This window comes from Panulirus ornatus, chromosome 6, assembly GCF_036320965.1.
Source record: "Panulirus ornatus isolate Po-2019 chromosome 6, ASM3632096v1, whole genome shotgun sequence".
Classification (NCBI taxonomy): Eukaryota; Metazoa; Arthropoda; class Malacostraca; order Decapoda; family Palinuridae; genus Panulirus; species Panulirus ornatus.
In genome coordinates, this window is record NC_092229.1 from 35,987,386 (window position 1) to 36,007,583 (window position 20,198).

Genomic DNA, 20,198 nt, shown 5'->3' on the forward strand with positions numbered 1-20,198 from the left:
ATTAAAAAAAGAGGGTGACTATTGTTGCTTGGTTGGTAAGATTATATAATGTATGTATGACTCATGGTGAGGTGCCTGAGGATTGGCGGAATGCTTGCATAGTGCCATTGTACAAAGGCAAAGGGGATAAGAGTGAGTGCTCAAATTACAGAGGTATAAGTTTGTTGAGTATTCCAGAGAAATTATATGGCAGGGTGAAGGCATGTATAGAGCATCAGACTGGGGAAGAGCAGTGTGGTTTAAGAAGTGGTAGAGGATGTGTGGATCAGGTGTTTGCTTTGAAGAATGTAAGTGAGAAATACTTAGAAAAGCAAATGGATTTGTATGTAGCATTTATGGATCTGGAGAAGGCATATGATAGAGTTGCTCTGTGGAAGATATTAAATATATATGGTGTGGGAGGCAAGTTGTTAGAAGCAGTGGAAAGTTTTTTATGGAGGATGTAAGGCATGTGTACGTGTAAGAAGAGAGGAAAGTGATTGGTTCTCAGTGAATGTTGGTTTGCGGCAGGGGTGTGTGATGTCTCCATGGTTGTTTAATTTGTTTATGGATAGTGTTGTTAAGGAGGTGTATGCAAGAGTTTTGGAAAGAGGGGCAAGTATGAGTCTTGTGGAGGAGAGAGCTTGGGAAGTGAGTCAGTTGTTGTTCGCTGACGATACAGCGCTGGTGGCTGATTCGTGTGAGAAACTGCAGAAGCTGGTGACTGAGTTTGGTAAAGTGTGTGAAAGAAGAAAGCTAAGAGTAAATGTGAATAAGAGTAGGGTTATTAGGTAGAGTAGGGTTGAGGGACAAGTCAATTGGGAGGTAAGTTTGAATGGAGAAAAGCTGAAGGAAGTGAAGTGTTTTAGATATCTGGGAGTGGATTTGGTAGCGGATGGAACCATGGAAACGGAAGTGAATCATAGGGTGGGGGAGGGGGCGAAAGTTCTGGGAGCGTTGAAGAATGTGTGGAAGTCGAGAACGTTATCTTGGAAAGCAAAAATGGGTATGTTTGAAGAAATAGTGGTTCCAATAATGATATATGGTTGCGAGGCGTGGGCTATAGGTAGAGTTGGGCGGAGGAGGGTGGATGTGCTGGAAATGAGATGTTTGAGGACAATATGTGGTGTGAGGTGGTTTGATCGAGTAAGTAATGAAATGGTAAGAGAGATGTGTGGTGGTAAAAAGAGTATGGTTGAGAGAGCAGAAGAGGGTGTTTTGAAATGGTTTGGTCACATGGATAGAATGAGTGAGGAAAGATTGACAAAGAGGCTATATGTTTCAGAGGTGGAGGGAACGAGGAGAAGTGGGAGACCAAATTGGAGGTGGAAAGATGGAGTGAAAAAGATTTTGAGTGATCGGAGCCTAAACATGCATGAGGGTGAGAGGCGTGCAAGGAATAGAGTGAATTGGAACGATGTGGTATACCGGGGTCGACGTGCTGTCAATGGATTGAACTAGGGCATGTGAAGCGTCTGGGGTAAACCGTGGAAAGTCCCCTGGGGCCTGGATGTGGAAAGGGAGCTGTGGTTTCGGTTCATTATACATGACAGCTAGAAACTGAGTGTGAGCGAATGTGGCCTTTGTTGTCTTTTCCTAGCGATACCTCGTGCACACGCGGGGGGAGGAGTTTGTTATTTCATGTTTGACGGGGTGGCGATGAGAATGAATAAAGGCAGACAGTATGAATTATGTACGTGTGTATATGTCTGTGTGTGTATATATATGTATACGTAGAGATGTATAGGTATGTATATTTGCGTGTGTGGATGTGTATGTATATACATATGTATGTGGCTGGGTTGGGCCATTCTTTCGTCTGTTTCCTTGCGCTATCTCGCTAACGCTGGAGACAGCGACAAAGTAAAATAAATAAATGAATAAATAATATTCCTATGAGTCCACGTGGAAAATGAAATACGATAAGTTCCCTATTGCACTTTCGTGTAATAATCACATCATCTGGGGAGACACAAGAGAGAAATATAACAGTCAGTTGATATGCAACGAAGAGACGTAGCTAGGATTCATGTTTACCAAATGGCGTCCTAGCTTCGTCTCTTCGAAGAAGTAAGATTATTAGTGAAAGAGAAGAGAGAGGCATTTGAACGATTTTTGCAGGGAAAAAATGCAATTGAGTGGGAGATGTGAGATGTTAGAAGGAGATGGAGTGAGTATTTTGAAGGTTTGTTGAATGTGTTTGATGATAGAGTGGCAGATATAAGGTGTTTTGGTCGAGGTGGTGTGCAAAGTGAGAGGGTTAGGGAAAATGATTTGGTAAACAGAGAAGAGGTAGTAAAAGCTTTGCAGAAGATGAAAGCCGACAAGGCAGCAGGTTTGGACGGTATTGCAGTGGAATTTATTAAAAAAGGGGGTGACTGTATTATTGACTGGTTGGTAAGGTTATTTAATGTATGTATGACTCATGGTGAGGTGCCTGAGGATTGGCGGAATGCGTGCATAGTGCCATTGTACAAAGGCAAAGGGGATAAGAATGAGTGCTCAAATTACAGAGGTATAAGTTTGTTGAGTATTCCTGGGAAATTATATGGGAGGGTATTGATTGAGAGGGTGAAGGCATGTACAGAGCATCAGATTGGGGAAGAGCAGTGTGGTTTCAGAAGTGGTAGAGGATGTGTGGATCAGGTGTTTGCTTTGAAGAATGTATGTGACAAATACTTAGAAAAGCAAATGGATTTATATGTAGCAATTATGGATCTGGAGAAGGCATATGATAGAGTTGATAGAGATGCTCTGTGGAAGGTATTAAGAATATATGGTGTGGGAGGCAAGTTGTTAGAAGCAGTGAAAAGTTTTTATCGAGGATGTAAGGCATGTGTACGTGTAGGAAGAGAGGAAAGTGATTGGTTCTCAGTGAATGTAGGTTTGCGGCAGGGGTGTGTGATGTCTCCATGGTTGTTTAATTTGTTTATGGATGGGGTTGTTAGGGAGGTGAATGCAAGAGTTTTGGAAAGAGGGGCAAGTATGAAGTCTGTTGGGGATGAGAGAGCTTGGGAAGTGAGTCAGTTGTTGTTCGCTGATGATACAGCGCTGGTGGCTGGTTCATGTGAGAAACTGCAGAAGCTGGTGACTGAGTTTGGTAAAGTGCGTGAAAGAAGAAAGTTAAGAGTAAATGTGAATAAGAGCAAGGTAATTAGGTACAGTAGGGTTGAGGGTCAAGTCAATTGGGAGGTGAGTTTGAATGGAGAAAAACTGGAGGAAGTAAAGTGTTTTAGATATCTGGAAGTGGATCTGGCAGCGGATGGAACCATGGAAGCGGAAGTGGATCATAGGGTGGGGGAGGGGGCGAAAATCCTGGGAGCCTTGAAGAATGTGTGGAAGTCGAGAACATTATCTCGGAAAGCAAAAATGGGTATGTTTGAAGGAATAGTGGTTCCAACAATGTTGAATGGTTGCGAGGCGTGGGCTATGGATAGAGTTGTGCGCAGGAGGATGGAGGTGCTGGAAATGAGATGTTTGAGGACAATGTGTGGTGTGAGGTGGTTTGATCGAGTAAGTAACGTAAGGGTAAGAGAGAAGTGTGGAAATAAAAAGAGCGTGGTTGAGAGAGCAGAAGAAGGTGTTTTGAAATGGTTTGGGCACATGGAGAGAATGAGTGAGGAAAGATTGACCAAGAGGAATTATGTGTCGGAGGTGGAGGGAACGAGGAGAAGTGGGAGACCAAATTGGAGGTGGAATGATGGAGTGAAAAAGATTTTGTCTGATCGGGGCCTGAACATGCAGGAGGGTGAAAGGAGGGCAAGGAATAGAGTGAATTGGATCGATGTGGTATACCGGGGTTGACGTGCTGTCAGTGGATTGAATCAGGGCATGTGAAGCGTCTGGGGTAAACCATGGAAAGCTGTGTAGGTATGTATATTTGCGTGTGTGGACGTATGTATATACATGTGTATGGGGGTGGGTTGGGCGATTTCTTTCGTCTGTTTCCTTGCGCTACCTCGCAAACGCGGGAGACAGCGCAAAAAAAAAAAAAAAAAAATATATATATATATATATATATATATATATATATATATATATATATATATATATATATATATATATATATCTTTTCTTTCATACTATTCACCATTTCCCGCGTTAGCGAGGTAGCGTTAAAAGCAGAGGACTAGGCCTTTAAGGGAGTATCCTCACCTGACCCCCTTCTCTGTTCCTTCTTTTGGAAAATAAAAAAAAAAAAAGGAGAGAGGGAAGGATTTCCAGCCCCCCGCTCCCTCTCCTTCTAGTCGCCTTCTACGACACGCAGGGAATACGTGGGAAGTATTCTTTGTCCCCTATCCCCAGGGATAATATATATATATATATATATATATATATATATATATATATATATATATATATATATATATATATATATATATATATATATATATATATAGTGATAAATGGACTCTAGCTGTTTGTGTTGATGAAACATTGCTATATTATTGGTATTTTTAGAAGCACGACCACCTGATCTGGGGTAAGATAGTGATAGAGTCCTGGATTTTACAAGCTTTCATAGACTGTGTGATGTATGAGTTATCATGATGGTTTCTAAGTCAAACATTTCCGTTCAAGAAACTTCTCGAAGATCGCAACATTTGCCAAAGTAAAATAATTTGTGTATAATGTAAAGTATCATATACGTCATTGATTCATACAAAGTATAGTGTAAAGTATCATGTAAGCCATTGATTCATACATAGTATAGTGTAAAGTATAAGTCATTGATTCATACATAGTATAGTATAAAGTATCATGTAAGTCATTGATTCATACATAGTATAGTGTAAAGTATCATATAAGTCATTGATTCATACAAAGTTCAACTTTCCAGGCGTAAAATTAATCGTGCCAACTCATATAGATATTTATGGATGAGTCTGTCCCCAGCTTATAAAGGACAAGGGAAGGTACAAAGTGAGAAGGTTATTCACTTGTCTTGGGCAAGATCCATATATGTAGTGAGAGCGTGTATGGACCTGGAATTATCTTACATACCTGTAGAAGGTGTTCTAGTTTTTTCCACTGGTTGCGGCCCTAATGACCGTGGCAGTCTATAGACCTTAATCTGAAACAACTGACCCACTGCCTTTCTAATTATGTCTTTAAGTTTTTTCAGTCTAAGTTATTTCTGTATTTTTTGTAAATCATGACAAGATCTAGTCTAGACCGGTTTCACTTCACGATGTCTTTCTGTGGCAATGATCTTCATGCATTTGCATACATAATAATCACTGTCGTTATTGCAGTCATTTCCGTTCGTTGTTTACATAACCGCTATATTTACCTAGACTATTGACGGAGTGTTTACAGGTCAGGTTTTGGTCTCTCGATTGTCAGCGGTGAGCGTCCATGTCCTTGTATGGTGACACACGTGGTTGCAGGTATGTACGTGCCATAGTAACGACACAGCACCAGCCACCCTGACATGTGGTTCGGCCGTCAGAGCGAGCAACGTGGCCACGTTTACGATAAAATGGTGCCACTGTACCGATAGTGAAAGACGCACATGTCAAAAAGGTAAACAATTAAATGATCCGTTACGCTAATGGATTCACTGGGGAAACCAGAGCGTAGTGTGGCTAAGGTTAACCTAGGAAGCTAACGTAATGTGGCTTGCCCTGGTGGGCGCGAAGCCAACCCCGCCTACTGCAGGCTCACCCACCAACCCTGCGTCGTAAGGGTCGAGGCCACATTAGATCTAGATGCCCCTCTCACTATATATCTTGGGATTCTGCAGCTTTCCTGTAGTCTTTCACTGAGGTCCTGGTCAGACGGGAACTCTGTCAGTAGCCCCGCTTTGTACTGTGAGGCACCGTGTATGCAAAGACGTGTGTCGTGTTATATGTTGCTCGCTCTGCTCTGGACACGGAAATCGTATGATCACAGAGGTAACAAAGAAAATAATCATAGTGATTCATCACACTTCTGGAAACGTATGAAACATTGCTATTTGCATCGTGAGACGTTTACTGTTTACACAGACTGAAGTCTCAGTGATTGTACGAACTGATCTGCGTCATCCATCATGTCCAGCTTGTCTGACGCGCAGCAGAAGCCCAAGCTTCTCAAGAGAAGTATATCGTACAACTGCAAGGAGTGAGTAGAGCGACAGTTGGTGTTAGAATGTAAAATAATCTTAAGAAGAGCAAAGAAACGGTTAAGGCAACATTAACACACAACAGTTATGGCAACACTACCACACAACAGTTATGGCAACGCTACCACACAACAGTTATGGCAACACTACCACACAACAGTTATGGCTACACTACCACACAACAGTTATGGCTACACTACCACACAACAGTTATGGCAACACTACCACACAACAGTTATGGCTACACTACCACACAACAGTTATGGCAACACTACCACACAACAGTTATGGCTACACTACCACACAACAGTTATGGCAACACTACCACACAACAGTTATGGCAACGCTACCACACAACAGTTATGGCAACACTACCACACAACAGTTATGGCAACGCTACCACACAACAGTTATGGCAACACTACCACACAACAGTTATGGCTACACTACCACACAACAGTTATGGCAACACTACCACACAACAGTTATGGCTACACTACCACACAACAGTTATGGCTACACTACCACACAACAGTTATGGCTACACTACCACACAACAGTTATGGCTACTCTACCACACAACAGTTATGGCAACACTACCACACAACAGTTATGGCTACACTACCACACAACAGTTATGGCTACTCTACCACACAACAGTTATGGCTACACTACCACACAACAGTTATGGCTACTCTACCACACAACAGTTATGGCTACACTACCACACAATAGTTATGGCAACACTACCACACAACAGTTATGGCTACACTACCACACAACAGTTATGGCTACTCTACCACACAACAGTTATGGCAACACTACCACACAACAGTTATGGCAACACTACCACACAACAGTTATGGCTACACTACCACACAACAGTTATGGCTACTCTACCACACAACAGTTATGGCTACACTACCACACAACAGTTATGGCTACTCTACCACACAACAGTTATGGCTACACTACCACACAACAGTTATGGCTACACTACCACACAACAGTTACCACATAATTATCAGGAGGAAAAAAATCTGTGGAAAACGTATAGAAAAACTCCTTTTTACGTGACCCTTTATATTATAAGACGAAAAAATCATATAATACTTCGCTTAGTGTGATAAATCCTGACACGCGCATCCTGTTACAGATTTTCTCCCCGGGGTTACGTTAGGGTAGGTTAGGGTATTAGGTAAGGTTAGGTTAGGGTACGTTAGGCTAGGTTCCGTTAGGTTAGGGTACGTTTCGTTAGGTTACGTTAGGTTAGGTTAGGTTAGGTTAGGTTAGGTTAGGTTAGGTCAGGTTAGGGAAGTTAGGTCAGGTTAGGCTACGCTAGGTTAGGTTACGTTAGGTCAGTTCTGCGAACTTAATTGCAGTTTTATCTGAGGTAATCCAATAACTACAGTGGAAGATGGTAATAGTTTCAGTCTCTCAGTTCTTGTACTAAGAGACGGTCAACGTACATGTGGTCTCAAAATTCTCCTGACCGTAACCTGAAGACGATGTTTTACATGTTACGGTCGGTGGCTGTCGCTGGACCTTGGTGGCCTTGATGTCCCCAGCGGCTGGTATCAGAAAGTGATACATAAGATGTTGTTGACAGTCTAAACTTACACATAAAAGATGACTCTAAAGTTCACCTTTACTTTTCATATGGATTAACTGAAATAAACAACTGCAGTGAGATACTTATCACCTGCTCCAGAACTTGTCGTGGAAAAATCAACTCATAGTATTGTGTGTGTGTGTATATATATATATATATATATTCCTATGAGTCCACGGGGAAAATGAAGCACGAAAAGTTCCCAATTGCACTTTCGTGTCATAATCACATCATCAGGGGAGACACAAGAGAGAAATATAACAGTTAGTTGATATACATCGAGGAGACGAAGCTAGGACGCCATTTGGTAAACATGTGACTGTCCAAATGACGTCCTAACTTCGTCTCTTCGATGTATATCAACTGACTGTTATATTTCTCTCTTGTGTCTCCCCTGATGATGTGATTATTACACGGAAGTGCACTTGGGAACTTTTCGTGTTTCATTTTCCCCGTGGACTCATAGGAATATCTTGATCACGCGCAAAATTGTGATCCTTTCCAATGTATATATATATATATATATATATATATATATATATATATATATATATATATATATATATATTTAACTTGTTTTGTGGCTGTAATGACGCTGGAGGATTCTAAGGTGGGCAAGAACTATAGTGCCTCGTAACGGATGTAACGTTAAAAATAATTTTCATTGGAATTTTTTCGCCAAAATGTAATGATTTTCCTTCCCTCTGAACATCCATCAAATTCCAGCTACTAACTGAAGCACAGGAGCTTGCCAGGAGAGATGGTGGAACAAACCACGTCGGTAATAGATATATCTGTTGCTTTCATTTTAAAACAGAGTAATACAGTTAGGTTGCCAGGCGAGCGATTATGATTTACCTGCCTTAATGAACCGCCTACCAGGTGGAGGATGGCGCCTGCCTGATCCGGAGCCCGGACGGAGAAGCAAGAAGAAATATAACTGTAAACATGGAAGTTCTGGCCCTATACTTACCTACAGCTGCCTACCCAACCACCTGTACTCACCTACAGCTGCCTACCCAGCCACCTGTACTCACCTACAGCTGCCTACCCAACCACCTGTACTCACCTACAGCTGCCTACCCAACCACCTGTACTCACCTACAGCTGTCTACCCAACCACCTGTACTCACCTACTGCTGCCTACCCAACCACCTGTACTCACCTACAGCTGCCTACCCAACCATCTGTACTAACCTACAGCTGCCTACCCAACCACCTGTACTCACCTACAGCTGCCTACCCAACCACCTGTACTCACCTACAGCTGCCTACCCAACCACCTGTACTCACCTACAGCTGCCTACCCAACCACCTGTACTCACCTACAGCTGCCTACCCAACCACTTGTACTCACCTACAGCTGTCTACCCAACCACCTGTACTCACCTACAGCTGCCTACCCAACCACCTGTACTCACCTACAGCTGCCTACCCAACCACCTGTACTCACCTACAGCTGCCTACCCAACCACCTGTACTCACCTACAGCTGCCTACCCAACCACCTGCACTCACCTACAGCTGCCTACCCAACCAGTTGTACTGTTAAGTTCCTTGTGTACAACCTGAGCGGCGACATCTAAACCCTTAAATTATTTTCCTCATCTAAATCAGTTTCTTCCTTATTGTACATCATCATGTCACATATTCTTCCTTATTGTACATCATCATGTCACATTTTCTTCCTTATTGTACATCATCATGTCACAGTTTCTTCCTTATTGTACATCATCATGTCACAGTTTCTTCCTTATTGTACATCATCATGTCACAGTTTCTTCCTTATCTAAGTTAGCAAAACTCATATCGCTGGTACGAATTCGAGAAATATGGCTCTCATGACTTTTGTATGTGTGTGTGTGTGTGTGTGTGTGTGTGTGTGTGTGTGTGTGTGTGTTTGTGTGTTTGCGAGTGTGTGTGCGAGTATATGTGTGTGTGTGTGTGTGTGTGTGTGTGTGTGCGAGTGTGTGTGTGTGTGTGTGTGTGTGTGTGTGTGTGTGTGTGTGTGTGTGTGTGTGTGTGTGTGCGAGTGTGTGTGTGTGTGTATGTGTGGTGTGTGTGTGTGTGTGTGTGTGTGTGTGTGTGTGTGTGTGTGTGTGTGTGTGTGTGTGTGCGAGTGTGTGTGTGTGTGTGTGTGTGTGTGTGTGTGTGTGTGTGTGTGTGTGTGTGTGTGTGTGTGTGTTTGTGTGGTGTGTGTGTGTGTGTGTGTGTGTGTGTGTGTGTGTGTGTGTGTGTGTGTGTGTGTGTGTGCGTATGTGTGTATGTGTGGTGTGTGTGTGTGTGTGTGTGTGTGTGTGTGTGTGTGTGTGTGTGTGTGTGTGTGCGAGTGTGTGTGTGTGTGTGTGTGTGTGTGCGAGTGTGTGTGTGTGTGTATGTGTGGTGTGTGTGTGTGTGTGTGTGTGTGTGTGTGTGTGTGTGTGTGTGTGTGTGTGCGAGTGTGTGTGTGTGTGTGTGTGCGAGTGTGTGTGTGTGTGTATGTGTGGTGTGTGTGTGTGTGTGTGTGTGTGTGTGTGTGTGTGTGTGTGTGTGTGTGCGTATGTGTGTATGTGTGGTGTGTGTGCGAGTGTGTGTGTGTGTGTGTGTGTGTGTGTGTGTGTGCGAGTGTGTGTGTGTATGTGTGGTGTGTGTGTGTGTGTGTGTGTGTGTGTGTGTGTGTGTGTGTGTGTGTGTGTGTGTGTGTGTGTATGTGTGGTGTGTGTGTGTGTGTGTGTGTGTGTGTGTGTGTGCGAGTGTGTGTGTGTATGTGTGGTGTGTGTGTGTGTGTGTGTGTGTGTGTGTATGTGTGGTGTGTGTGTGTGTGTGTGTGTGTGTGTGTGTGTGTGTGTATGTGGTGTGTGTGTGTGTGTGTGTGTGTGTGTGTGTATGTGTGGTGTGTGTGTGTGTGTATGTGTGGTGTGTGTGTGTGTGTGTGTGTGTGTATGTGTGTGTTCCTGTATTTCATAAGTGTCAACAGGTGATGGACATCACGCCAGACTGGGCACAACACACCAGACGTTGAGTGGTTAGTATTATGGGAATGACTATGTAAGTAAGAGACGAGTGTTTCTCACAGCAGTCATGACTCATGCCACGGGTAGGCGACAGCTTGTGATGATGAGTCATGAGGAGTGGACCAGGACTGCCATATGCATCCCAACGAGAGGCAGAGGCAAAGAGAGAGGCAGGATGAGACTATACCACACATGACATAGCGTCATCAGCCGGTCGGGACACAGACGTAACCACAACACACTGCTGGAGAATTCGTAGGCAACTCAGCATGTCACCTGCTGCCGAGTGGACTGACCCCACACAAGATAATGATGAAGAAAGAAACTTGTGAGGAATACCTACAACCTGACAACAATGGTTGGAATGCAGTATGATAGTACTGGATGGACTGCAGTATGATAGTACTGGATGGACTGCAGTATGATAGTACTGGATGGACTGCAGTATGATAGTACTGGATGGACTGCAGTATGATAGTACTAGATGGACTGCAGTATGATAGTACTGGATGGACTGCAGTATGATAGTACTGGATGGACTGCAGTATGATAGTACTGGATGGACTGCAGTATGATAGTACTGGATGGACTGCAGTATGATAGTACTGGATGGACTGCAGTATGATAAGTACTAGATGGACTGCCAGTATGATAGTACTGGATGGACTGCAGTATGATAGTACTGGATGGACTGCAGTGTATTAGTACTGGATGGACTGCAGTATGATAGTACTGGATGGACTGCAGTATGATAGTACTGGATGGACTGCGGTATGATAGTACTGGATGGACTGCAGTATGATAGTACTGGATGGACTGCAGTATGATAGTATCTGGATGGACTGCAGTATGATAGTACTGGATGGACTGCAGTATGATAGTACTGGATGGACTGCGAGTATGATAGTACTGGATGGACTGCAGTATGATAGTACTGGATGGACTGCAGTATGATAGTACTGGATGGACTGCAGTATGATAGTACTGGATGGACTGCAGTATGATAGTACTGGATGGACTGCAGGTATGTTAGATACTGATGGACTGCAGTATGATAGTACTGGATGGACTGCAGTATGATAGTACTGGATGGACTGCAGTATGATAGTACTGGATGGACTGCAGTATGATAGTACTGGATGGACTGCAGTATGATAGTACTGGATGGACTGCAGTATGTTAGTACTCGATGGACTGCAGTATGATAGTACTGGATGGACTGCAGTATGATAGTACTGGATGGACTGCAGTATGTTAGTACTGGATGGACTGCAGTATGATAGTACTGGATGGACTGCAGTATGTTAGTACTGGATGGACTGGAGTATGATAGTACTGGATGGACTGCAGTATGATAGTACTGGATGGACTGCAGTATGTTAGTACTGGATGGACTGCAGTATGATAGTTCTGGATGGACTGCAGTATGTTAGTACTGGATGGACTGCAGTATGTTAGTACTGGGTGGACTGCAGTATGATAGTACTGGATGGACTGCAGTATGATAGTACTGGATGGACTGCAGTATGATAGTACTGGATGGACTGCAGTATGATAGTACTGGATGGACTGCAGTATGATAGTACTGGATGGACTGCAGTATGATAGTACTAGATGGGCTGCAGTATGATAGTACTGGATGGACTGCAGTATGATAGTACTGGATGGACTGCAGTATGATAGTACTGGATGGACTGCAGTATGATAGTACTAGATGGACTGCAGTATAACAGTACTGGATGGACTGCAGTATGATAGTACTGGATGGACTGCAGTATGATAGTACTGGATGGACTGCAGTATGATAGTACTGGATGGACTGCAGTATGATAGTACTGGTTGGACTGCAGTATGATAGTACTGGATTGACTGCAGTATAATAGTACTGGATGGACTGCAGTATGATAGTATTGGATGGACTGCAGTATGATAGTACTAGATGGACTGCAGTATAACAGTACTGGATAGACTGAAGTATGATAGTACTGGATGGACTGCAGTATGATAGTACTGGATGGACTGCAGTATAAAAGTTCTAGATTGACTGCAGTACAATAGTACTGGATGGACTGCAGTATGATAGTACTGGATGGACTGCAGTATGATAGAACTGGTTGGACTGCAGTATGATAGTACCAGATGGACTGCAGCATGATAGTACTGGATGGGCTGCAGTATGATAGTACCAGATGGACTGCAGTATGATAGTACTAAATGGACTGCAGTATAACAGTACTGGATGGACTGCAGTATGATAGCACCAGATGTACTGCAGTATAATAGTAATGGATGGACTGCAGTATGATAGTACTGGATGAACTGCAGTATGATAGTACTAGATGGACTGCAGTCTAATGGTACTGGATGGACTGTAGTATGACAGTGCTGGATGGACAGCAGTATGATAGTACTGGATGGACTGCAGCATGATAGTACTGGATGGATTGCAGTATGATACCATTGGAATGACTGCTGTATGATAATACCGGATGGACTGCACTATGATAGTACTAGATGGACTGCAGTATGATAGTACTGGATGGACTGCAGTATGATAGTACTGGAATGACTGCTGTATGACAATACTGGATGGACTGCAGTATGATAGCACTGGATGGACTGCAGTATGATAGCAATGGATGGACTGCAGTATGATAGTACTGGGCGGATTGCAGTATGATAGTACTGGATGGACTGCAGTATGATAGTACTGGGCGGATTGCAGTATGATAGTACTGGATGGACTGCAGTATGATAGTACTGGAATGACTGCTGTATGACAATACTGGATGGACTGCAGTATGATAGCACTGGATGGACTGCAGTATAATAGCAATGGATGGACTGCAGTATGATAGTACTGGGCGGATTGCAGTATGATAGTACTGGATGGAATGCATTATGATATTACTGGATGGGCTGCAGTATGATAGTACTGGATTGACTGCAGTATGATAGTACTGGATGGACTGCAGTATAATAGTACTGGATGGACTGTAGTATGATAGTACTGGATAGACTGAAGTATGATAGTACTGGATGGACAGTAGTATGGTAGTACTGGATGGACAGCAGTATGATAGTACTGGATGGACAGTAGTATGATAGTACTGGATAGACTGAAGTATGATAGTACTGGATGGACTGCAGTATGATAGTACTAGATGGACTGCAGTATGATAGTACTTGATGGACTGCAGTATAATAGTACTGGACTGACTGCAGTATGATAAAACTGGATGGACTGCAGTATTATAGTACTGGATGGATTGCAGTATGATAGCACTGGATGGACTGCAGTATAATAGTAATGGATGGACTGCAGTACGATAGTACTGGACGGATTGCAGTATGATAGTACTGGATGGAATGCAGTATGATAGCACTAGAGGGTCTGCAGTATGATATTACTGAATGGACTGCAGTGTGATAGCACTGGATGGACTGCAGTATAATAGTACTGGATGGGTTGCAGTATGATAGGATTGGATGCACTGCAGTTTAATAGTACTAGATGGACTGCAGTATGATAGTACTGGATCGTCTGCAGTATGATAGTACTGGATAGTCTGCAGTATGACAGTACTGGATGGACTGCAGTATAATAGTACTGGATGGACTGCAGTGTGATAGAACTGGATAGTCTGCAGTATGATAGTACTGGATGGACTGCAGTATAATAGTATTGGATGGACTGCAGTATTATAGTACTGGATGGACTGCAGTGTAATAGTACTGGATGGATTGTAGTATGATAGTACTGGATGGACTGCAGTATAATAGTACTGGATGGATTGTAGTATGATAGTACTTGATGGACTGCAGTATAATAGTACTGGATGGATTGTAGTATGATACTACTGGATGGACTGCAGTATGATAGTACTGGATGGACTGCAGTATGCTAGTACTGGATGGACTGCAGGATGATAGTACTGGATAGTCTGCAGTATGATAGTACTGGATAGTCTGCAGTATGATAGTACTGGATGGACTGCAGTATGATAGTACTGAATGGACTGCAGTATGATAGTGCTGGATGGACTGCAGTATGATAGTACTGAATGGAATGCAGTATGATAGTACTTGATGGACGGGAGTATAATAGTACTGGATGGACTGCAGTATGATAGTAGTGGATGGAATGCAGTATGATAGTACTGGATGGACTGCAGGATGATAGTACTGGATAGTCTGCAGTATGATAGTACTGGATGGATTGCAGGATGATAGTACTGGATGGACTGCAGTATGATAGTACTGGATGGACTGCAATATGATAGTACTGGATGGACTGCAGTATGATTGTAATGGATGGGCTGCAGTATGATACTACTGGATGGGCTGCATTATGATACCACTGGATGGATTGCAGTATGATAGTAGTGGATGGAATGCAGTATGATAATAGCAGATGGATGGAAAATATTGTCATGAAACTGAATGTTGACTGGATATAGAAGCTTAAATAAATAATTTGTAATAATGTTGACAAGTTATGAGGCCTCACCAGTGTAGAAATCCTAACTAATCTTTGCAAAATGAGATAAGTGCTTAATTACGGTACTTGTTAATTATTAATCAAGTACAAGGACCATTACGTCCAGCAAGTTGTGGGCAAGGAGCAGGACACGCTGTGTGCATCTAATCCTGATGAACCAGTGATCTCGAACATTAACAGTGCACAATGTGAGGGACAATGTACTGTACACTACGTGGAGGAGCTACGATGATTCTGGCACCTGTCACTACACACACACACCCGGCCGGCCGGGGTTCTGCTGCACATTTCAAATGTTATATAGAGCGAGTCTGCATAGTCTCGTTCAGTTTATTTTGGAGCAGAATGTGATACAAGATGTTCCACTGGTGACCTCGTTGGCACTTAACAACTGACATTTCCAACATTTTGAGAATAAGTGTCGAAAATACTTGTTCGGGTCCGTTTAGTGCTATGTTTCCCTGAGCTATATATAGCCATGTTATCAGAGCTTGTCACTCCATCATACGTATATAGCCATGTTATCAGACCTTGTCTCTCCATCATACGTACATAGCCATGTTATCAGACCTTGTCTCTCTATCATACGTACATAGCCATGTTACCAGACCTTGTCTCTCCATCATACGTACATAGCCATGTTACCAGACCTTGTCTCTCTATCATACGTACAGAGCCATGTTATCAGACCTTGTCTCTCTATCATACGTACATAGCCATGTTACCAGACCTTGTCTCTCCATCATACGTACATAGCCATGTTATCAGACCTTGTCTCTCTATCATACGTACATAGCCATGTTACCAGACCTTGTCTCTCCATCATACGTACATAGCCATGTTATCAGACCTTGTCTCTCTATCATACGTACATAGCCATGTTAGCAGACCTTGTCTCTCCATCATACGTACATAGCCATGTTACCAGACCTTGTCTCTCCATCATACGTACATAGCCATGTTATCAGACCTTGTCTCTCTATCATACGTACATAGCCATGTTACCAGACCTTGTCTCTCCATCATACGTACATAGCCATGTTACCAGACCTTGTCTCTCCATCATACGTACATAGCCATGTTATCAGAGCTTGTCTCTCCATCAAACGTACATAGCCATATTACCAGACCTTGTCTCTCCATCATACGTACATAGCCATGTTATCAGACCTTGTCTCTCTATAATACGTACATAGCCATGTTACCAGTGTTTGTCTCTCCATCATACGTACATAGCCATGTTATCAGACCTTGTCTCTCCATCATACGTACATAGCCATGTTATCAGAGCTTGCCTCTCCATCATACGTACATAGCCATGTTACCAGGGTTTGTCTCTCTATCATACGTACATAGCCATGTTGCCAGACCTTGTCTCCCCATCATACGTACATAGCCATGTTACCAGACCTTGTTTCTCCATCATACGTACATAGCCATGTTACCAGACCTTGTCTCTCCATCATACGTACATAGCCATGTTATCAGAGCTTGTCTCCCCATCATACGTACATAGCCATGTTACCAGACCTTGTCTCTCCATCATACGTACATAGCCATGTTATCAGAGCTTGCCTGTCCATCATACGTGCATAGCCATGTTATCAGACCTTGTCTCTCTATCATACGTACATAGGCATGTTATCAGACCTTGTCTCTCCATCATACGTACATAGCCATGTTATCAGACCTTGTCTCTCTATTATACGCACATAGCCATGTTACCAGACCTTGTCTCTCTATCATACGTACATAGGCATGTTATCAGACCTTGTCTCTCTATCATACGTACATAGCCATGTTATCAGACCTTGTCTCTCTATCATACGCACATAGCCATGTTATCAGACCTTGTCTCCCCATCATACGTACATAGCCATGTTACCAGACTTTGTCTCTCCATCATACGTACATAGCCATGTTATCAGACCTTGTCTCCCCATCATACGTACATAGCCATGTTATCAGACCTTGTCTCTCTATCATACGTACATAGGCATGTTATCAGACCTTGTCTCTCCATCATACGTACATAGCCATGTTATCAGAGCTTGCCTCTCCATCATACGTACATAGCCATGTTAGCAGACCTTGTCTCTCCATCATACGTACATAGCCATGTTATCAGAGCTTGTCTCTCCATCATACGTACATAGCCATGTTATCAGAGCTTGTCTCTCCATCATACGTACATAGCCATGTTATCAGAGCTTGCGTCTCCATCATACGTACATAGCCATGTTATCAGAGCTTGTCTCTCCATCATACGTACATAGCCATGTTATCAGAGCTTGCGTCTCCATCATACGTACATAGCCATGTTATCAGAGCTTGTCTCTCCATCATCCGTATATAGTCATGGTATCAGAGCTTGTCTCTCCATCATACGTACATAGCCATGTTATCAGAGCTTGCGTCTCCATCATACGTACATAGCCATGTTATCAAAGCTTGTCTCTCCATCATACGTACATAGCCATGTTATCAGAGCTTGCCTCTCCATCATACATACATAGCCATGTTATCAGAGCTTGTCTCTCCATCATACGTACATAGCCATGTTATCAGAGCTTGCGTCTCCATCATACGTACATAGCCATGTTATCAAAGCTTGTCTCTCCATCATACGTACATAGCCATGTTATCAGAGCTTGCCTCTCCATCATACGTACATAGCCATGTTATCAGAGTTTGCCTCTCCGTCATACGTGCATAGCCATGTTACCAGAGCTTGCCTCACCATCATACGTACATAGCCATGTTATCAGAGCTTGCCTCTCCATGATCCGTACATAGTCATGGTATCAGAGCTTGCGTCTCCATCATACGTACATAGCCATGTTATCAGAGCTTGCCTCTCCATCATACGTACATAGCCATGTTATCAGAGCTTGTCTCTCCATCATACGTACATAGCCATGTTATCAGAGCTTGTCTCTCCATCATACGTACATAGTCATGTTGACTAGATCTTGCCTTCCTATCAAGCTAATGTATACAAAAGGTCGTTTTCTCTGTCGCCTTCCTGTAAACATATTGCTTAAGTTGCCAGACGCACGATGACTAACCCCTGTACACTAATTCCTATATTTCCTCCATACCCTTGGTGGTATTGAAAGTGCTAGCTCCTTTGGTGACGTGTTCTTTTGGAAAATATTTAACTGGTGAGCGGTAAGATTGTCCCGGTAATATGGATGGTATAAAGAAGAGAACACTGATGATTGGTTTTATTTGCCGAGACGCAGAAGTTACCAGACACATAAGACGAACCCCACCTTCCTCCCCACACCACCCCCATGCACAATTGAATTTCATTATTTTGTCGGCAGAAAACAAATTGCTGTCTGCAGGGGAATAATGTATTGATGAGCAGGTATATTGTCTTTAAATATAGAGGGTATGAAGGGGGGTATAATGGAGGGTATGAAGGGGGTATAATGGAGAGTATAAATGATTATCCCACTGAATTATGTCATTCCGCCGTTCTCTGGCGCGATTGTTAGAGATTCTGCTTGATGTAAGTCCGAGTTCACAGCTCAATGACCTGCTGGTCAGCATCTACATTCGACTGAGTCTTTCTCATCAGTGTGATACAATATCTGGACCTGCGAGGACCCAGAGGACACATTCTGCATACCTCCTATCCCTGGGGATAATAATGGACATGCACAATGTTTCCCACATATTCCCTGCGTGACGTAAAAGGTGATTAAAAGGGAGGGAGCGGGGGGCTCGAAATCCTCCCATCTCATTTTTGATTATCCAAAGGAAGCAAAAGAAAAGGAGCCAAGTGAGGATGCTCCCCCCAAGGTTCACTCCTCTGTTAACGCTACCACGCTGATGCGGGAAATGGCGACTTTGTATGAATATATATATATATATATATATATATATATATATATATATATATATATATATATATATATATATATATATTATACTTTATACATTTAAATTTATCATGCTTAATCACCGTCTCCCACGTCAGCGATGTAGCGCAAGGAAACAGAAGAGGAATGGCCCATCCCACCTTCATACACATGTATATACATCAACACCCATACACGCACATATACATACATATACATTACGACGTGTACTAACATATACATACAAAAATATGTACATATATAAACACTTACATGTGCATGGGGTTGTTAGGGAGGTGAATGCAAGAGTTTTGGAAAGAGGGGCAAGTATGAAGTCTGTTGGGGATGAGAGAGCTTGGGAAGTGAGTCAGTTGTTGTTCGCTGATGATACAGCGCTGGTGGCTGATTCATGTGAGAAACTGCAGAAGCTGGTGACTGAGTTTGGTAAAGTGTGTGAAAGAAGAAAGTTAAGAGTAAATGTGAATAAGAGCAAGGTTATTAGGTACAGTAGGGTTGAGGGTCAAGTCAATTGGGAGGTGAGTTTGAATGGAGAAAAACTGGAGGAAGTGAAGTGTTTTAGATATCTGGGAGTGGATCTGGCAGCGGATGGAACCATGGAAGCGGAAGTGGATCATAGGGTGGGGGTGGGGGCGAAAATTCTGGGAGCCTTGAAGAATGTGTGGAAGTCGAGAACATTATCTCGGAAAGCAAAAATGGGTATGTTTGAAGGAATAGTGGTTCCAACAATGTTGTATGGTTGCGAGGCGTGGGCTATGGATAGAGTGGTGCGCAGGAGGATGGATGTGCTGGAAGTGAGATGTTTGAGGACAATGTGTGGTGTGAGGTGGTTTGATCGAGTAAGTAACGTAAGGGTAAGAGAGATGTGTGGAAATAAAAAGAGCGTGGTTGAGAGAGCAGAAGAGGGTGTTTTGAAATGGTTTGGGCACATGGAGAGAATGAGTGAGGAAAGATTGACCAAGAGGATATATGTGTCGGAGGTGGAGGGAACGAGGAGAAGAGGGAGACCAAATTGGAGGTGGAAAGATGGAGTGAAAAAGATTTTGTGTGATCGGGGCCTGAACATGCAGGAGGGTGAAAGGAGGGCAAGGAATAGAGTGAATTGGAGCGATGTGGTATAC

The 20,198-nt window shown here is 43.1% G+C and overlaps 1 protein-coding gene across 8 annotated transcripts in view; it reads left to right on the forward strand.

The window, feature by feature from the left end:
- LOC139749157 (glutaminase kidney isoform, mitochondrial-like) overlaps positions 1 to 20,198 on the forward strand; it is a 488,059-nt gene that overhangs the window by 327,411 nt on the left and 140,450 nt on the right. Inside the window, exon 1 of one of the 8 annotated variants that reach the window (XM_071662806.1) lies at positions 5,735 to 6,084. The exons of 6 other annotated variants lie outside the window; for them this stretch is intronic. In XM_071662806.1, the coding sequence (XP_071518907.1) occupies positions 6,014 to 6,084 (71 nt within the window). In that variant the 5' untranslated portion in view covers positions 5,735 to 6,013. Of the gene's footprint in view, positions 1 to 5,734; positions 6,085 to 20,198 lie in introns of those variants that run through there. One more of the 8 variants, XM_071662805.1, reaches the window with a different exon arrangement.